Source organism: Bos indicus, chromosome 5 (genome assembly GCF_029378745.1).
Source record: "Bos indicus isolate NIAB-ARS_2022 breed Sahiwal x Tharparkar chromosome 5, NIAB-ARS_B.indTharparkar_mat_pri_1.0, whole genome shotgun sequence".
In the NCBI taxonomy this organism is placed as follows: domain Eukaryota; kingdom Metazoa; phylum Chordata; class Mammalia; order Artiodactyla; family Bovidae; genus Bos; species Bos indicus.
The window spans coordinates 112,152,092-112,172,309 of NC_091764.1; the positions used below are offsets into that span (position 1 = coordinate 112,152,092).

The 20,218-nt window shown below is 40.9% G+C and overlaps 1 protein-coding gene across 12 annotated transcripts in view; it reads left to right on the forward strand.

Annotated features, from left to right (window-relative positions):
- Nucleotides 1-20,218, forward strand: part of TNRC6B (trinucleotide repeat containing adaptor 6B) — a 262,610-nt gene that overhangs the window by 223,569 nt on the left and 18,823 nt on the right. For all 12 annotated transcript variants that reach the window (XM_019961842.2, XM_019961844.2, XM_070790452.1 and 9 more), the window contains 7 exons: nucleotides 7,588-7,719; nucleotides 7,983-8,078; nucleotides 8,204-8,399; nucleotides 14,271-14,405; nucleotides 16,689-16,865; nucleotides 18,225-18,371; nucleotides 18,627-18,722. In XM_019961842.2, coding sequence (XP_019817401.2) covers nucleotides 7,588-7,719; nucleotides 7,983-8,078; nucleotides 8,204-8,399; nucleotides 14,271-14,405; nucleotides 16,689-16,865; nucleotides 18,225-18,371; nucleotides 18,627-18,722 — 979 coding nt within the window. The remainder of the gene's footprint in view (nucleotides 1-7,587; nucleotides 7,720-7,982; nucleotides 8,079-8,203; nucleotides 8,400-14,270; nucleotides 14,406-16,688; nucleotides 16,866-18,224; nucleotides 18,372-18,626; nucleotides 18,723-20,218) is intronic.

Consider the following 20,218-nt stretch of genomic DNA (forward strand, 5'->3'; position numbering starts at 1 on the left):
TGGCTCCTTCTCTATTTCCTTCAGAGTTCTGCCTCAGCCCCACCTTATCAGGCAGGCTATCCCAGGCTGTGTACATTACATGACCACTGTTAACCCCTCACCTCCCACCCCGACCCCAGGAGTGAAGTAAGCTTCAGAGTAGCAGGATCTGTGTCTGCTCTGTTCACTACTGCATCCTAAAGATCCTGCAGAGTGTGTATTTTGAGTTCAGTAAGCATATGCCTGTTGGGCTGCCGTCTATGGGGTCGCACAGAGTCGGACACGACTGAAGAGACTTAGCAGCAGTAGCAGCAGTAAGCATATATCAAGTCACGGGAAGATGCATTTCAGAATGATCTAGAAAGTGGAATTGTTAGACAAGCACAGTTAACTTAGTCTAAAAGACTTGGGGGCTGCAAATCTCTTGATGACCAAAGTTATCTGCTCTATTTGGAAAAGAAAAGTACTTGTGTTCTCCTACATTTTTGAAATGTGTTTATTTAGCAAAACGTGGTTAGCTTTTATTTAATGCATAAGAAGGGCAAAATATTAAACAATGGAATCTTCAGGTTTTTTCCTGACATTTACATATTTTAAAAGACAAAACAGTTGGGTAGGTTTAAAAAAAAAATTCAAGTAAAGAGAATATAATAACCACACTGAAAGTTTGGATTATGCAGAAAAAATTCTTCCCGCAACTACCCTCCCACCCCACTGGAAGCAATGACAAGAGTTATATTTACACAATCCCCAGATCAGACTTTGTTCATATTCAGGCGCACTTTTCACATAGTTGTATTCATGGTCACGATAGCCTGTTATTTTTGTTAACATTGAGTCATAATATTTTCTCATCCCTAAGACAATCTTTGGGTCGATCATTCTTAATGAAGAAGGCAAATGTTCTTTCAGGTAAGCTTGCTTTGGTTTGCCTTTCCCCGCTATTGGGTGTTAAATTATTTCTAATTTTTTCACTGTTGTAAGTTAATGCTATGGAAAAATCCTTATACATTATCTTTGCCCACATTATTTTTAAATTTAGTTGCCCAGAATGAAATTCTGGGTCAAAGCACACAAACATTTAAAATTGATGAATATTATCAAATTTCACATCCATTCTAACCGATTTCTAGGGACAGTCAATAAATAATGTAGATGTGGGAAGCAAACATCGAAACTCATCTTTGAGATTTTTTACAAGTGTTCCAGACCATAGATTTTTCTCCCTTGTCTTATTCTTTCCCCTTTTCAAATGTTCTGAAAGTAACCTGTTCTAGAGGTTTTTACCTTGCTGTCTTTTTGCACCTGTAATTCTTTGTTTAATGCCATATTGACTCCAACTCAAGCTTCACTTTCTCCAACCCAGCTGGAGATTGAAGGGCTTTTAAGCCAGAATAATTAATTCCCTGCTATGGAAATGTGCAGACCTGCACTTTAATTACTCTGCAACCCAGGCATGAATAGCCACTTGCCCAGGAACCAGTTAAGCATCTGTCTAGTCCTTTTATATTCACTGGAGGAGGACAGTACTGTGAATCTGAAGAGAGAAGCTGAGCAAGGCTAGACAGGAAGTCCTCGAAGGGCAACCTTGATAGTCTTTTCTTAAAAATTACAAATGAAAAGAAAAAATTATGAACAATGTATCTTTTACTTTTTAAATTTTTATTTATTGTTTTATTTTTTGTTTATAAATTTTATTTTAATTTATTAAAATAATTCATTAATAAATTTAAGTTTATTTATAATTTTTACTTATTTATTATTATGTTGCTTTGTTGTCGCGCGTGGGCGCTCTCTAGTTGTGGTGAGCAGCAGGCTTCTCACTGCAGTGGCTTCTCTCTCTCTGGAGCACGAGCTCTAGGGTGCGAGGTTTCAGTACTTGTGGCACATGGGCTCAGTAGTTGCCCTGCAGCATATGGAGCCTTCCTGGACCAGGGATCAAACCTGTGTCCCCCACATTGGCAGGCGGATTCCTAACCACTGGATCACTGGGGAAGTCCCTTGATAGTCTTTATGACTGTCAACGTGTAGAACATATGAGATGCTAGCATTTAAAGTACAGTATAAAAATGCTTTGCGTTAGCATTTCTTTACTTTTCTTTATAGTCTTTTTGTGCCTGTCTTTATATTGTTTCATGTTCCCTTTTTTGAACTTTATGTAATAAACTTATACAGAATGTAACCTCTGATTTTTTAACTTCATATTGCTTCTAAGATTTTGATTTGGGCAATTGCGGTTCATATTGCATTCTACTGTATGAATACCATCGTTCATTTACCTATCGAGTGGTTTCCAGATTTTTGCTATTTTGAGCATTGCTTCTGCAAGTATTCCTCTGTTTATCTCCTCAGATGAGTTTCTCTGGGGTATTTATGGGTCATGGGCATGTTTTACTTTGAGTGGTGGTTTCTTTAGCTAATTGTGAGTAGTAGGAATGGTAAGATGGCTGGGGGAATCATAGGCTCCTGGTTAGGGATGTCAGCTATTCTCAAGACTGAAGAGAGATGGTGATCAAGAGACCAGCCAATTTATCCGATAGATCTTTTAAAACTGAAAGAAGGGAGGAGAAATGACAATTCAGACAATGGCTCTTTATTTTGGAAGCCAGTAGGTTGGGAAACAAAATAAGCAAAGGAGATTTCCCCATGAATCATAGAGGAAAGCTTTGAAAAGGAAGTTAGAAACAATGGTCATCAGTGCAGACAGCCTGGAGCAGCACATCCAGTGGAAATGTAACAGGAGCCACATAATGGAATTTAAAGCTACATTTAAAAAATAAGAAACTGGTAACATTAATTTAACAATATATATTCTTTAGTCCAGTATATCTAAATTATTATCATTTCAACCTGTAATGAACACTTTACATTAAAATTTTTACTTTCTTTTTTTAAAGCCTTTAGACTTTCAAAGTTGCATCTTTGAAATCTGGTATGTATCTTATACCTAAAACACATCTTGGGAATTCCCTGGCAGCCCAGTGGTTAGGACTGTGTACTTTCACTGCCAGGGCCTGAGTTTGATCCCTGGTCAGGGAACTAGGATCCCACAAGTCATGCTATGCAGCCAAATGTTTTTAAAAAATTTACAAAGTCTAAAACATATCTCAACTTAGGTAAGCCATGTTTTTCAAGTGCTCAAATAGCTACACAAGACAAATGGTTAACTTACCAAATGGCACAGGCCTACCAGCAGAATTACTGTATTCATTTCTTTCCTAGAAACTGCTGCAGCAAATGCCTGGGTGGCTTAAAACAACACACATTTATTCTGTCCCAAGTTCAGGAGGCTAGGCATCTGAAGTCAGGGTGTCATCAGATGATGATGGCTACTGGTGGCTCCAGAGGAGAGTCTATTCCATGCCCTCGGCTGCTGGTGGCTGCTGGCAGGGCTTGGTGTTTTTGACTTGTAAATGGATTGCTCCCATCTCTGCCTCGTTCATGTGGCATTCTTCCCTATGTGTCTCTAGACTTTCTCTTCTCCATCTCTGTCTTTTCCTCTTCTTCTAAGGACACCAGTCATTGGGTTAGGGCCTCTTGCAATCCAGTATGTCATCACCTGAAACGTGATTTTGTCTACAAAGATTCTACTTCTGAATAAGGCCACATTCTCAGATCACAATTGCACGTGAATTTTAGGGGAACATGATTCAGCCCAATATATTTGCTAAACCAAATGAATTTAAGATAAACACTGAAGGTAGTAAATACGATTTCATGAGTCACAGAGGTATAGTAGTCTAAGACTCTGGTTTAGAATATGGTATAGTAGTGTAGGCCATATCTCCACTCATAGTCTCCTTACCTGCCCCTGACCTCCCCCTCCCCCTGAGAGAAGGAAAAACCCTATTAATACAGTAAGCTTAGAGCCACTGTATCAGAGACAGTAAGTTAAGTCACACTAGTGCCCATTTGCCATGGCACCCCACTCCAATACTCTTGCCTGGAAAATCCCATGGACGGAGGAGCCTGGTAGGCTGCAGTCCATGGGGTCGAGAAGAGTCGGGCACGACTGAGCGACTTCACTTTCACTTTTCACTTTCATGCATTGGAGAAGGAAATGGCAACCCACTCCAGTGTTCTTGCCTGGAGAATCCCAGGGACGGGGGAGCCTGGTGGGCTGCCGTCTGTGGGGCCGCACAGTCAGACACGACTGAAGCGACTTAGCAGCAGCAGCAGCAGTGCCCATTTAGGTGAACTCAAAGGAGAGATGAAGAAGAATTATTACTTGAGGGGAGTTGTGGAGGATCCCTCATGTTGGCCGTTAAGCTGGTGCTGAGGCAGAGTGCACAGTCATGGTATGCTTGCTTTGAGCTCCTATCTGCCAGGGATCTAACTGTTAAAATAGAAAATCAAATAAAGAGTTTCCCCCCCCTCCCCAGTCTTTTTTTAATTGAAATATTGTTTATTTACACTGTTGTGTTAGTTTCAGATAATATAGCAAAGTGGTTCTGTTTTCTATATCTACATACCTGTCCTGTTCTCAGATTTTTTTTCCACTATAGATTATTACAAAGTATTGAAGGTAGTTCCCCCTGCTATACAGTAGGTCCTTGTTGTTTATCTTCTTTTACATATAGTAGTGTCAAGGTTTTGGTAACACTCAGCATCTCATAGAGAATGGAGAGGAAGCATCTGGGAGAACCATTACTTTAAATCAAAATACTTTCCAAAGTGAGAGAATTGATAGTTGAAGTGAAAGTGCTGAGATCTTGGAAGGAAAACAAGTTGGTGAGCCAAGTATAGAAAATTTGAACTTGGATGTTTTTAGACTGGAAAGTGTCAAAGAAAAGATACGCAGGTATTCTTGAGAATGTAGCAGAGACCAGTGACTCAAAAGTATTAGGAAGCAGAAGAATTTGGATCTGACTGTGATGCTAAAGAAAGATAAGATGGGAACACCCCATGGGTCTTCTGATGACTCCGTTTTTATAGGGGCATTTTTAAAAGACAGAAAGTAAGGGTGTGCAAGCAGGGGTGAATGTGTGTGAGTGTCACGCTGGGGGGTTAAAACACAAAATAAGCTGAGGCTTGCAAAAAAGTAGGCAGGTCGAAAGTGTCTCAGAGCTTGGTTTGGTGCAATGTGATGACTGGGAAAGGAATCATTGCTTTGGACTCTTTGTATAAGGCTGACTAAGTGGGAATAAAAATTTTACTGCTTATGTCTTTTCTATTAAGAATAAGGGTTAAGATGAATTAAATCCTTCAACGGAGAAAGAATTTGTGAAAAGAATTGCAAAACCCTGTCTGTGATCTTTGAAGAATGCTGGGGGTCTTCAAGGAGGCGGGTTTAAATAATGACACCTCCCTCTTTTCTGCCCAAATTCTGAATTTTGTGTGTGTGTGTGTGTGTGTGTAATAAAGTTTTATTAAACTATAATGGAGACAGAGAAAGCTTCTGACATAGGCCTCAGAAGGGGGCAGAAAGAGTACCCCCCTGGCTAGTCTTCAGCTGGATGTTATATGGTCACTGCTGCTGCTAAGTCGCTTCAGTTGTGTCCGACTCTGTGCGACCCCAGAGACTGCAGCCCAACAGGCTCCCCCATCCCTGGGATTCTCCAAGCAAGAACACTGGAGTGGGTTGCCATTTCCTTCTCCCAAATTCTGAATTTTTAAGACAAAAGGGGAAAGGCCTCCAGGGGCCTGAATGTCCACTATGCTGCCGAGAAAGCTGATATTAGAGAATACGAGCTTCCTAATACTGAATTCCATACATACCCCTTAGTAACTGAAATAGGGCAGTCCTCCTTGGGGGCTTCCTACCAAGAAGTAAGGGAAAGAGGCCCCAGAGTGCTGTGATAAAGGTGGATGCCCCTTTGTTTGGAGTTTCAGATCAGAAACAGGAAAGAACTATCCCTCCCCTGCAAGGAAGGAAGAAGAATGGAGCAATTTCTTTGTAATTTTTTTTTTGAAAGAACAAGGAAAGTGGCTTAAAGACTGATGAACTTGGTGCCGATTCTGAGCAAGATTCTAGACAAAATGATAAAAAATGTGATTTCTGAGCACATGTACTAAATCAAGAGTCATAGTTTGCTAACATGTTTGAACATAACCCACTTTCTTCACTGGTCAAAAAACGTTGGATTATAGGGATGATAAAGTTGTTGTGTCTCTGTTTTGACAAGTCACTTGACAAGCTGTCTCTTTGTTTTAGATAAGATGAAAAAATATAGGCTAAGTGCTAAAACATGTGTGTTGATTAGAAATGATTGACTGTTCCTGGACTGATCAGTTTCAGATTGGAAGGACGTTTTTAGTAGCATGCTACTAGATTATCTTCAGCTCTGTTCAGCGTTCCCATCAGTGACCAGATGGGAAACACAAACTGACAATAAGCAAAATAACAGGTAGAAAATAACTTGATGAAGTGACCATTAATAAGTTAAAATATAAGAGAGGTTCATTCATCTCGTAGGTTTTATCAAGCATCTACTATGTTCCAGGCATATAAAGATAAATGTAAGGTCCTAAGGCTGAGACATAATAGTTTATAAACCCAGCTGCTTAAAAATTACACGGGAGAGTAAAACATATTTTAATATTGTAGATTTTAATGGACTGTGTGAATTGGGAGATAATTCGATACGATCAGAGAAGCTGAGATCTTAGGAACTGTTGAGAGCGTGGCTTTTAAAAGATGAGTTAGTGATGGCGAGATCTACCCAGTATTAGAAAACTTCAGAAAATGGCTTCTCTGTAAATGAGAAATGAATGGGTTGAGAAATTGAACGATATACAGGTGAGAGAACTGACCCCAGTTAGCCTGGAGATGAGATGAAGGGGTAGGTGTAATCATTGTTTGTGGACACCTGAAGAACCACACTGTGGAATAATAGCAACATGTATGGAGTGCATTTCTATGCATTTGACATGAACTAACTCATAAAATCCTCAGACAGCCACTGAAGTTAGTTTTATTCTTACTCAGATTTTGCAGATAAGGAAAGTAAGGCTCAGAAAAGTTAAATAAGTCTCTTGCTCTGAGTCATACTGCTTAGAAATGGCAGGCCCATGCAGTCTGCCTGTAGGACTAAATTTTTGACCAGAATGCTATTGATATTAAGGGACTAAGTTTGTTCTCCATGGCACTCACTGATTCATTGGGTTCAGTGAATGTTTTGGGGGTTTGTTTGTTTGTTTTATTTTTATTTTAATTGGAGGCTAATTACTTTACAATATTGTGGTGCATTTTGCCAAACATTCACATGAATCAGCCATGGGTGTGCATGTGTTCCCCATCCTGAACCCACCTCCCTCCTCAGTGGATTTTTTTATAGCACATTTCCAATAATAACCTCTAAGACGAAAGTTATGTTGTCATTCATTTTTTTCATGCAGATATTTTCCTGATTGTAAAATTCATAATTTTCATTGTAGAAAAGTTGAAATGCCTAAAAAGAGAATGCAAAAGCTCCTATAACCTTCACCACTCAAAAGATAACCACTGTTAATGCTTTGGTATATTTCTCCTAATTGTTTAATGTTTTTCATAAATATTTTTCAAGGAAAATGTTGATAGTGCTTGCTTTAGCTTTATTGAGATTCTTTTCACACAACACACAAACTTTTTTTATTTTGATAAATTCTCAAGTTCCTTTTCTTGGCTAGGTTTCTGCCTCAATGCTTAAGCAGTTTCCCAACAGTGGCCTGAATCCAGGTCTTTTCAACGTGGGGCCCCAGTTATCTCCTCAACAAATTGCCATGCTGAGCCAGCTTCCACAGATTCCCCAGTTTCAGTTGGTAAGTAGCAGATTTTCCTCCTATAGCCAAAAGGTTTTATTATTATTATTATTTTTTATTATTACTACTACTGCTTGCTTCATTTCATGTGTTTAAGGGTTGATACGTCAGCTCAAGTCTTAAGCACACTCAGTTTGACTGGTAGGCCAGGATCTTGGTGGTACTTGCCTCATGGACACTGATTCGGCTCACAAACCCTTGCAGTTTTCCTAGTAAATCCGCCTTAGGAAACTTGGGTCCTCTCTTTCTCCCTTATTTTGTAGGCATGTCAGCTTCTCCTGCAGCAGCAGCAACAGCAGCAGTTGTTACAAAACCAGAGGAAGCTTTCTCAAGCTGTTCGCCAGCAGCAGGAGCAGCAGGTATGTGGCCTTGGAAGGGCCCCCTAGTGCTGCATGTGGGAATACGTCTCTGCTTAACCTCTGATGGCGGAAATGGATGTTGGCTTATCATGTGTTTGTTTTCCCTTGGGCCTCCTCACCTCCAGCTGGCTCGGATGGTGAGCGCCCTCCAGCAGCAGCAGCAGCAACAGCAGCAGCAGCAGCAGAGGCAGCCCAGCATGAAGCATTCGCCATCTCACCCCGTTGGGCCCAAGCCACATCTGGACAACATGGTACCCAACGCTCTGAATGTGGGGCTCCCAGACCTTCAAACCAAAGGGCCAATACCTGGATATGGTTCTGGTAAGCTGTTAGTATGCAAACTGCTTGTTGAAAAATCTGCCAGTCACACTCTCAGCCTAAGGGTTAGACCTCCATTACACTATTTTCACAGTAGCCATGCTGGGTCAGTAAATATTCTTATTCCTCTCTTGCAAGTGAGATACCTGATTTGCTGATATGTTTCCTGAAGCTCATCACACAATTAGCAGACAGCAGAGACAAGCTTCCACTTTCTCTGGGTCCAAAAGAAGTCTTTTATTACTTGTGAGTGGCAATCAGCTCTCCTACCACCAGGAACTTTTTAAAGCCCATTTGTACCTGCTGTGAGTGCTGCACTAGTCTGACGTTATAATCGAGCAAATTACGTACAAGTTGAGAGGCATTTAGCTCTATGGATAAAATTACCTTGAAAAAAAATGAGGAATTAAAATTATCAGGCAAACCAATAAAATTCTGATGTTAGTTTTTCATCTGATTTAAATAGAATTAGCACAAGTAAGGTTATACCTTTGACATTCATCAGGAATTTGTTGGCAGGCGAGTTGTAGCTCTTTCAGAACTGGGGAACATGTTGTAAGCAGAATCCAACCAGCGAGGCAACGGTGATTTAAAAATAAAATACAAAAGTTAAAAAAGTACCACCCACCACAGTGGGTCTCCTCTCAGATTGACAACATTTAGATTTTCTTTTGGTAAGGACTTTACTGTTCTCTGCCATCTCAAAAACAAGGGTTAAGGGAGACTTGAAAGCTGCACTCAAGTGACAAAGTGACCTTGGACAAATGGCCTTGGTGTCTGTGCTCTGTGAGGTGCCTGCTGGGGTGAGATGTCCACTGCCCACCGGGGAGGCCAGGACCTGATCCTGGATAGTTTTAAGGGAATTAATTTCTAGATCCTTAAGTTCTACAAACTGTACTTTTTCTTTAAAGAAAAGAAAATTGCACATTTATTTATTTGTTTTGTTTTTTACTGTGGGGGGTCTTCACTGCTGCTGCGTGGGCTTTCTCTAGTTGCAGCGAGCGGGGGCTACTCTCTGTCGCAGTGTGTGGGCCTCTGATTGCAGTGGCTTCTCGTTGCAGAGCAAGGCCTCTAGGGCTTCAGTAGTTGTGGCTCGTGGGCTCTAGAGCGGACTCAATAGTTGTGGCACACAGGCTTAGTTGCTCTGTGTCATGTGGGATCTTCCTGGAACAGAGATCAAACCAGTGTCCCTTGCATTGTAAGGTGGATTCTTAACCCCCTGGACCACCAGGGTAGCCTCTGTACTTTTTCTTAAAAATGATTTGCATGAGAACTGACTTTTAAATTCCATTTGACATAAAAGAAAGTCAGACGCTCCACCATCCCGCTCCACCATCCCGTATCCTATCAGAGCATGGTTCTCTGGAGCTCCAGACAAAGAGGAAGCCTCCGTGATGACTATCAATGGTGCCCTTATCCCTGGGTTTCCAGTCCTCACCTGCCGAATCATGTGTCCTCTTAGGGATGAAGCCTGACATAAGAGCCCGCATGTGCTGGTGTGTGTTCAGTTGTTCTGAATTTAGACAGTGTGCATGAGTGACGTGGGGGCAGCAGTGCTTCTCTTCATCCCCTTTTGTCAAAGGATGTGTAGTTCTTGAAGTGGAATCCAGTCGTATAGAGCGAAGAGAACATCAGGAAGCCACAAGTGGCTTTTCCACGTATTTCAGGAACACAGTTCTTTTCAGACCTTCTCATTGCTCACCCTGAGGGCTTGTCTTAGCTGGAAAGAAAAGCACCTAGGATCAGCCCAAGCAGTATAGGTTAGTGAGACTGACTCTTTGAAACAGGTGTTTTCATGGCAAATAGGTAAAACCTGTGGATTTCCTTTAGAATGGGGTATGTACCAGTCAGTCAGTTGTTAAAAACCTAGAATCATAATGTATTTATTTCACTGACAGTCTTTATAACATCTTTACTATTTTCTACCCACCTATTAAAAAGTAAAATTATGTGTTGGCTGTAAATCTGTTCATTTTTAGCAGTGTATGTATACTTCTCTTGTTTATTGAATATATAGAAAAATTTTATCATGATGTCTTATTAGATTAATCATATTGTTTGTGATTATTATACTTAACTATTCCTAATGACTAAAGGATCAGAGTTCAGTATTTATACATATGTACATTTACTGGATACATTTCATGGTTTTTTAATATCATATTCCTGTTTCATAAGTAACTTAAAAATTTAGTTATGCTTTATTATCCAAATTAAGGAAAAAGAACATACTGACTTACTAACATTTTCATGTGATAACTTAGTAAACAATGGATACATTAGTTTTATTAGGTCTATATTAATTGTGATATGACCACTTATAATCACGATGCATTTTGCAGTTTATTTCAATTACAATTTTCCTTAATTCATATTATCAATTTATTGGAATTGAAAAACTGAGACTGAAAACAAGTCTGATTTGGCTGCCTATTTTGAATAAACTAAACCTATAGCTGTAAGGTTTTGATGAAAATATAGGTAAAGCATTTATACAGATTAAAGTTTTTTCGAAAAAGATGTAATACAATGAATGTATATATTATGAATATAAATAGTGCCTAGTATAGCAGAGTAAAAAAGAAAAAAGATAACCTGTAGGCTAAAGACTAGCAAGAATAATTAAAAATTTCATAGTATGTTTTTTTCTTAGTACATTTTGATAAAGCCTCTACTGATATATTTTCTCAGAATTAAAGAGTTGAATGACTTTCATGACTGCTTAACTAACCCTTAGCTGATTGTTTTTTGTAAAATATTTTCTGCTTTTAACAAAATGGAAAATATACCTAATTGAATTGTCAAGTGATAATGACCTATCTAAAAATTATGTTTTAGTAATAAATACTAAAACATAATTTTTAGATATCTTATTGAGCTGGGAGAAGGAAATATATCCAAAAAGTAATATAAAGAAATAACTGATGTGATTACAAGGCTCCTACTTTTCTCATCTACTTATTTGTGTAAACTTTCTTAGTGCTTTAAAAAGTCTATAAAAATTTTAAAAATAGGAATAGAATAGTGTGAACTAGATCAAGTCATAATCACTAATATCTGAATAATCTAGATACAAAGTCATTCATCTTGTTAGAAAGTGTACTTCCAATAAAATTTTACATTTTATCTTTAAACTTTATCAAAATATGTAATATTTCTGTGTGTGGTATATCCAGTGAAAAGTAGAGATATGAATAATAGAGATTATTAAAATAGCAGAAGAATAACCGTATCCTTCCTGGGATTATGATGTGTCAGTAACACATGGGCATGTGGACATGGATTAGAACAGCTGTGTTAAAGAGGTGACTGTGGATGATTTCTTTTATAATTTATTGCTTATTATAATGATTATGAAACCAGGAATTTGTTTTTCATCTACAACAAAAAAAGTAGTGGAAAATATAGAACTGTAGACAAAGAGAGCATAGGAGTGATAAATTAAGGACAAGTTAATTTGAGAGTTTCCTCAGGGAGGTTAAGCCAAGCCCTGAGCCAAGTGGTAGTGATGAATAGACAACAAATTAGTGTGTGTGGCCAAAAAAGTCATTCTGACAAGGACAGATAAGGTGGTCAAGGGCTTGTATATGTAGCAATGATGAGGTAGATAAAAGGCATGTCCTGGTGAAATGAGGCCCTGGGAAAGCCAGGGGCATGTCTTATCTCTGATTGTACCTCAGCTCCTGACACAGAGCCTGGCACAAATTAGGCTCTCCATAAATACTTATTGGACTGAATGAAATGGCTTGTTTAATTAGAAGTTCTGTGTCGGGGAGCTGGTACATGGAGGCCACTTGATGAACTGAGAAAGTATGTGCTTAGTTGCTCAGTCATGTCTGACTCTTTGTGACCCCATGGACTGTAGCCCACCAGGCTCCTCTGTCCATGAGGATCTCTAGGCAAGAATACTAGAGTGGGTTGCCATGCCCTCCTCCAGGGGATCTTCCCAACCCACAAATTGAACCCAGGTCTCCCACATTGCAGGCGGATTCTTTACTGTCTGAGCCACCAGGGAAGTCCATTGATGAAATAGCAAGGTCAAGTCTGTATCTTCCTGGATCTGGAGGTGTGATAGCTCATGAGCCACACAAAGGTCACGAGTGGAGTGCTATCTACAATAGCCTCTAGAGCCCAGAATTCCGTTCATCCAGATTTGTTGAGCACATTTCCATCCTCATGTGAGGCCAGTCACTATGTGACATCGAAGAGAGACACAGAGTTACATAAAACCTTGTATTGATTTTCCTCTCATAGTTTTGGGTTTGTAGATTGAATCTTTCAAGGTACTTTTATCTCCTTTTTGCCTTCTTTATCTTTAATTCCTTTTCCCTTGCCAGACCTTATTGTTTAATTGTGGTGCTGCCATGTCTGGGTGGCATCAGATCTCCAAGTTTCTAATGAGAAAAATGCCCGCTTTATCCAGGGTTCCAACAAGACAGCCTCAGACGGTACGAGAGTTAAAGTGGGTGCCATGTGGAGTCTGGGCTGGTTGGAGCCACATGTCCGCTAGGGAGAGGGAACTTCCACAGGACACCTCTGCTGAGGCATGGTGGGAGCCCTGCTGATCTTCTTGGGTGCCAGTGCTTGCCTGTTATTGCTACACTAACTGTGGCTCATTCTCCTTTTTCTTTCTTTTTAAAATGCATTTATTTATTTATTTGGCTATGCCAGGTTTTAGTTGTAGCATATGGAATCTTTTGGTTGCAGTGTGTGGGATCTGGTTCCCTGACGGGGGACCAAACCTAGGCCCCCTGCATTGGGAACATGGAGTTCTCCACGTTCCCAATGGACCACCAGGGAAGTCCCCCACTTTTCTGTTTTTGATTAATTATTCTTCCCCTCTCAGTTTCAGCTGTTTATTTTAGTCCTTTATTTTACTTTTTTGAGCATAAGTTTAAAAAATATTTAATACATTCTAACCTAAAACCAGTGGTGCACCTTGTGAGGCTCCATCAACAAGCCTCTCCGGTGTGGCTTTAACCTGTCCAGCCCTCTGCAGTGGGAAAATCTTAACTGCCAGAGCCCTTGCTAACAGCCTAACACTTGAGGGCACACTCTGAATCTCTCACCAGTTGCTTGTTCAAGCTTTGGGGTCTTCGCCATTGTATAAAAACTTTCAAATTGATCTCCTGTAGTCTATCCCATTCTCAGACTGTCAGTTCTCTTTGTAAAATATAAACTTAGTTCTGTCTCTCACTTGCTAAAAATTCTTTTTATCTCCTATCTTTGGGGGGCAAAAAAGTTCTAGACTTCTCGGCCTGACATATGTGAGACCCTACAAGCTATGACTCTTCATCTCTCCCCATCTCACTGCATCCATAGTCAGCCAGGCGTTGGAGTTACATTGGGCTCCTCGTCATTCCCTAAGCACCTGTGATTGTCACCAGTTAGAGCTTCACACTTGGTTTTCTTGACTTACTCACCCTCCTGCCCTAGGCCCTAGATCAGCTGTCCTTCTGCAAAGCCTTTCCTCCCATAGAGACCTTACCATAACTTCAGGGCTGCTGTTGCATCGTGTTGGTTTGTAGTGTGGACATCTATCTCAGCTGGAGAACTGCTGGTCCCACATTCTGTTTGACACAAACCTGAGCTAAATAGATAACGTGAGTGCACATGTGCCATGAGATGTTCATCAGATGACATCATACGTGTTTTCATACCTGAACAGAGTCGTCCCTTTTGTAGCAGGCAGGAGCCCAGACCAACATTTTGAATCAAAACACTTGTTTCTGAGTGAAGAAAACTTCATGTGAATTAGTCTTTTAGGGACAAATGAAGCCATTTGTGGATTCTGCCTCAGACCTCTTGGTTATTGATACTAGAAACTGATTAAAAAAAAAAAAAAAAGACCTAAAATGTGCTTCTCCATTTCAGGCTTCAGCTCCGGCGGCATGGACTACGGCATGGTTGGTGGGAAGGAGGCTGGAACAGAGTCTCGCTTTAAACAGTGGACCTCCATGATGGAGGTGCCCTCTGTAGCCACACAGGAAGCCAATATGCACAAAAATGGTAAGACACACAGAGCCTCATGACCTGAAGCTCTTTTGATCCTCAGAGGCCTTTACACAGGGTCCTATAAGCTTGTTCTGAAGCACAGACCTTCAGCTTTTTCTTAAACAGTCTTGATTCCATCCCCCACCCCCACCCCTGCCATGATCACCTATGAGAGCAAGATTGGGGTTTTGTGTATTTCAAACTGTAAGAAACTTAAAGTGCTAGTTGTACTTAAGGAAATCAAAATTTCCCACCTGTGGTTGGATCAAGAGCAGTAGCAGTGAACTTGAGCTCCCCTTAGGGTAAAACCCTAATAAATTGCTTGAGAGAACAGAATCTGTTTTGGGAGCTGCGAGAGAGATCACAGTAAATATGTATCATGTTGACTGTTTCAACTCTTTGATCTCTAGAAGATGACTAATCGATCAGCACATGAGGTCTGGACTTTGCACCAAGCTTTCGTGTTCTTTATGAATTACAGTGTCTGCAAGAAAGCAGTCGAAGGTCTTGCAGGCTTTGGTCATGAAAGTGGGTCAGCTCTTCATCTCTCTCAGTTCTCTGTAAGAGCATCTCCATTTCCCTGTGAAACGGATGAAAGGTCTTGGGACCTTCCTTCAGCCATTGCGTCAGTGTTTGTTTCACTTGTCAGTAATTTACTTGGACTCGCCTGTTTCCATGAGAACCAAGTGTAAATAGGTGTCGGAGTGGCTCCTGCAGCAGCTTCGTGGAGCCTTAGCCCCATTAGCCTGGAGCCTTTCAGGGTTCTTTCTAAACCTGCTCTTTCACGTGCACTTCTGGAGGCTGGTGAAGTGGCCCCGTGGAGCTGTCCGCCTGCTATCTCTAAGTATCGTCATTTGATTTCATATTACAGAACCAGGAATGGTTTATTGAAATGTCCAGTCTGTTTCTGAACTGAATAATCCAAGCTCTGCATCTCTAGCGTTGGGCCCTCTGGCTGCTTCCTTAGGCTTACGATTCATCAGGACCCTTGTCCCTGAAGACATGATAGGTGTGTGATTATAAATGCACGTGAGAAGTGGTCTTGAAGGTAAAATACTCGCTTGCCATTTGAGAACTTACAGGTCACGTTTTCCCTATTTCCTGAGCCAGTCCCCAAGGTAACTGAGTTTTTCATTTTCTGCTTCTTCACTGTAATGTGCCTTTGAGTCAGATTCCTACCAGTGGCTTCAGAAAAGCAGATGAGTTCTTAGTGGAGCATGGAGATGGTTTTGAGAATACTTGTGCTAGGCCAAACCAAGCAGATTACTTTAATCAATAGCAAACACAGAAAAAGACTTTTGTTTTTTGTTTTTGGCCATGCCATGTAGAGTTCAGGATCTCAGTTCCCCAACCAGGGATTGAACTCATGCCCCCTGCAGTGGAAGCATAGGGTCTTAACCACTGAACCTTTTAATACCTTACCCTGGAAGTAATTTTATCTGTTCATAAGCTGCATCCTTAGAGTACATCAGGCAACACAATATGGCATGTAAAATTCATTCGAGAAATAAGTAGAATATTAGAGGCTACAATTTTCATTTAAAGCTCATTTATTATTAGTTTAAGGGAATTGCTAAGCTTTTAATTATTTTTTCTTGCCTCCCAGCACATAAGATGCATAGAGGGGACACCAGCAAAACCCCTGAAACGCTCTGAGGAGAGCAGTTTTACAAAGGATTTGCTGTTCTTCATGTGTGGAGCCCAGGAGCTCAGCGCTGCAGAGTTCACGGCTGGTCTTGTGCTGGCAGAGACCGTCGGCAGGAACGCCGGCTCACTGCTCTGGAATTTAAAGCAATTGCAGATGCTTTTCTCTCCAGCAATCTCCCTCTGTTTACTCTGCTTCTCCCACTAAGCTAGGCCTCGTCGTCACTTAAGGACTTGAGTGGGTTGGTGTCAGTAGAAATGTAGTTAAAAACCCTTTCATGTGCCGCAGATTGTTTAGTGTTTTTCCCATTCCTCATTCTTGAGTCATTAGTGTAAAGATGGTGGGGATGATGGTATGATTCATAGTTTATGGAAGTTTCTCAAGTTAATTTCATAAGACCATGAAGTTTTAAACTGAAAGGGGCATTCAGAAATGAGAACAGTGCTGTGTGCAGAAGTGCAGACTGAGAAGCTCGAAAGGTGAGATGAATTGTCATGGTCATCCTACTTCCTAATTATGCACTGCCTCTCAAGTGTGAACACCTCATTCCAGAACCAGATCCTGGAGACTGAGTTCCTCTGAATGAAAGCTCAGCAAGTTCTGTTCATAGGAGTCCTTTCTGCTGTGAGCTCATCACCTCTCTTTTTTCTCAGGCGCTATTGTGGCCCCTGGTAAGACCCGAGGAGGGTCACCATACAACCAGTTTGACATCATCCCAGGTGACACACTGGGTGGCCATACGGGTCCTGCTGGTGATAGCTGGTTACCTGCCAAATCTCCACCAACAAATAAAATCGGAAGTAAATCTAGCAATGCCAGTTGGCCTCCAGGTATTACCGTCCAGAAGATGGTGGTTTTGTTTCTGGGGTATCATTTTGTTTTGTAATCGTTAATTTCAGGTTCTGAACAGATTGCCTTTTGCCACCCCCTTTGGTTTTTTTCATCTAGTTAATTTTTTCTGCTTTTCTTTGGAAAAATAGCAGATTTTCATGGGGTTGTGGGAGGTGGTCTTCGCTCTGTAGGGTTCAGTCAGGAAGACAAGGTGGATGCTGATCACCTGCAAAACAAGTTACTGAGTGGTAAATACAGCATGGGCACAGATGGGTCAAAGAAGTTAGCGGAGTACAGTCTGAGGATGAAAGAAGGTGACTTTGGAGCCAGGACTTGGCATTCATCTGTGCAAAGGATGCCTTGTAACCTGGCTTCTTCTGAAATGTCCAGTGAATTGATTTGTTTTTCATTCACCAAGTATTTATTGCCAGGTTCTAGGGATGTGTAGTAGACTAGTAGAGCAGTGAGAGTATTTGCTGTTTTTCCTCTTATATTCTGATACATGTAATCTGTTTTCATTGTAGAAAAGTCTAAAATTTTTACTAAAGCAAAAATAAAAATGAGTTTTAGTCTGTGTCCTAAACCTTTTTCTATATAGTATATTTGTGCTACGAATACATATAGTCTCTATTAATGCATATTATCCATATATACTACCATTGTATATATGTATGTAGTATATATATATACCATTCATATATATACACCATTCTTCCTCCTCATGATTTGGAACATAAAAGTTTATTAATTCTGTCATATGATTTAAATATGATATAAAGGTATATATGATATATAAAATATCATATAAAGCTTTAAATATGATATAAAGAAATTGTGAACACATATATTCTAGGCCTTCTGATGATAAGCCAAACGATTCCTGTCGGTTTTCCCTGGTCCTTCCAGGAGCAGTGATCATCTGTGTCTTCTTTTGTGCATCTGAGCCAATTTCCCAGTGAGATAAAGCAGAAGTATCTCCTCTCCAGCTCAGATGTTCTCCCAGTTTTCACCTTGATGTCCCCCCAGTTGTCCTGAGCACCACACTACTCAGTCCTGCCTCCCTGCCTTCGGGCCTGCGTTGGCCTGGGAGCCAGAAGGGCAGGAGCAGGGTCTGCCACTGTCTCTGGCATCAAGTTCACAGGCACAGAGAGGAAGTGGGTGAACATGTGGTGACAGCACAGGAGAGCTGCTGGCAAAGCATGTGTTCAGGCTGACTTTTTTTTTTATGATGAAAATCTGAGCTAAAATACCTTCAGAATTTAGACTTTTCATAGACTGATTTCTTGTATCAAAAAATTACTTGACCATATTTTGAACAATTTCCTACCTCAATCTAATATTTGTTCTCCTTGTCTCAGAATTCCAACCAGGAGTGCCATGGAAAGGTATCCAAAACATTGACCCTGAATCTGACCCCTATGTCACCCCAGGAAGTGTGCTGGGGGGTACAGCCACATCTCCCATTGTAGATACTGACCACCAACTTCTGCGGGATAACACCACAGGTAAATAAGTGAAACCCCTCATGTTTATCCAGCACCCAATATTTTCCTGTTTGGCAGTCTCTGGCTTCATTTGCATTCTCTGGTGTCTAGTAATTACACCAGGAAATGCAGGACTAGGTAGCTTTGTTTTTCACGCTTATTTTTTAGATTGTCCTTCCTTTTATCAAAGGTCAAATAAAATACTTCAAGATTTGACTAGTTTCACTGATACTTACCTGCAGTTTTTTCATCTCGTTCTTCATTTGTCATCCAAAGGGTCTAATTCTTCCCTCAACACCTCGCTGCCTTCACCTGGTGCCTGGCCCTACAGTGCCTCTGACAACTCCTTTACCAACGTTCATAGCACTTCAGGTAGGTGTGTGACCCATTTCTTCCCCTCTGGCTAGCACTTTCCTATCAGGTTGCATTGTACAAAGGAAATTGGCATTTATTTCTTAAGGAATAAATTATAGCAGCTGAACAACACAGGTCAGCATGGATGGAGAGACACCTCTCATATAGGCCGCGTCCCTGGGGAACTTGCAGGCTCACAGAGGCAGGATGAGACAAATACCATTTAGGACCGAGGCAGATGGTGACATCATTGCAAGGAGCTGTGGGTGTTGTGAGGACAGAGGTTATATCCTGATGACACAAGTGCTTTTCTTTTAACCGGTCTGCCAAGAAAATCAGGGGCCATGGGAAGAACCAGTTAAGTTTAGCTTGTTATTTCTAAGGCAGCCAATTAGAGCTTGCTTTTCTCTAAAAATTCTTCCACTTACAGACAAAGGCTAAGGGCAGATGGCCAAGGGGGAAAAAAGAGGACCTTGGTTAATTCTACAACATTTGCTGAGTTCCTTGTGTGTGTGTTTGTGTGTGTGTTTTGTTTTGTTTTTAAAGACAGTTGGGAATGGAAAACTTAATGGATATAAAAAAGCCTTTGAAGTCACTTACTTAGCACAACACCTTACAGGTTCGTAAACCAGTCATTAGTAATTGGCGCGTTGGTCTTGCAAAAGTTGGACCTTAAGCCATTGAAGTCATTAAGGCTTCTGCTCTTTGTCCAAGTAAATGCAAGTAAAACAAATTCTTAGCTACCTACCAAGACACTGCAGGTTAATGACCTTACAGATCACCTTCTTTTTGTTTCCACTTCTGCGTCGTGCCGACAGTACAGTAGCCTCATTTATCGAATGCTCCTGCAGACCATGCAGCATGCTAAGCCTTGAGCATAAATTCTTATCTTACCTTCACCAAAATCTGTGGGGAAGTTCCTGCTATTATCCCATTTTGTAGATGAAGAAACTGAGACTCAAAGAGCTGATAGAGTTTGTTGCAGGTCTGAGTGAGTGTGTAAAGGAGCCAGCTCCATGTTCCATGTTTCTGCACACCACCCTCCATCATTCTTTCATAGGACTTCGACCAGAGTGGTACATTTGTCACAGTTGATGAACCTACAGTGACACCTTATTCACCCAGAGTTCATAGTTTTGTTTTTGCATTTTTCTTTTTGACTGTACCATGTGGCTTGAGAGATCTTAGTTCCCTTAAGTGAAAGCTCAGTGTCTTAACCACTGGACTGCCAGGGAAGCCCCCTGTGTCCGATTTTTAAGAGGTACCAATGTAGGACTGAAGGCCTAGGACTTCTGCCTTTACATGTAAAAATTCGTTTTCACCTCTTATTCCTGTAACTGCCCATACCCCTTTTTTACAAGCAGATGATCCCCTGAGAGGTAACCCCACGCATCACCTGGACTTGTTTAAAACTGAACATATACCTCCTCCCCACCCCCAAATTGTCTTTCTTTCATAACTAAACTCTAACTGCTTAGTGGTGCTGTCGTGCATCCCTTAGTTGCAGCATCTCT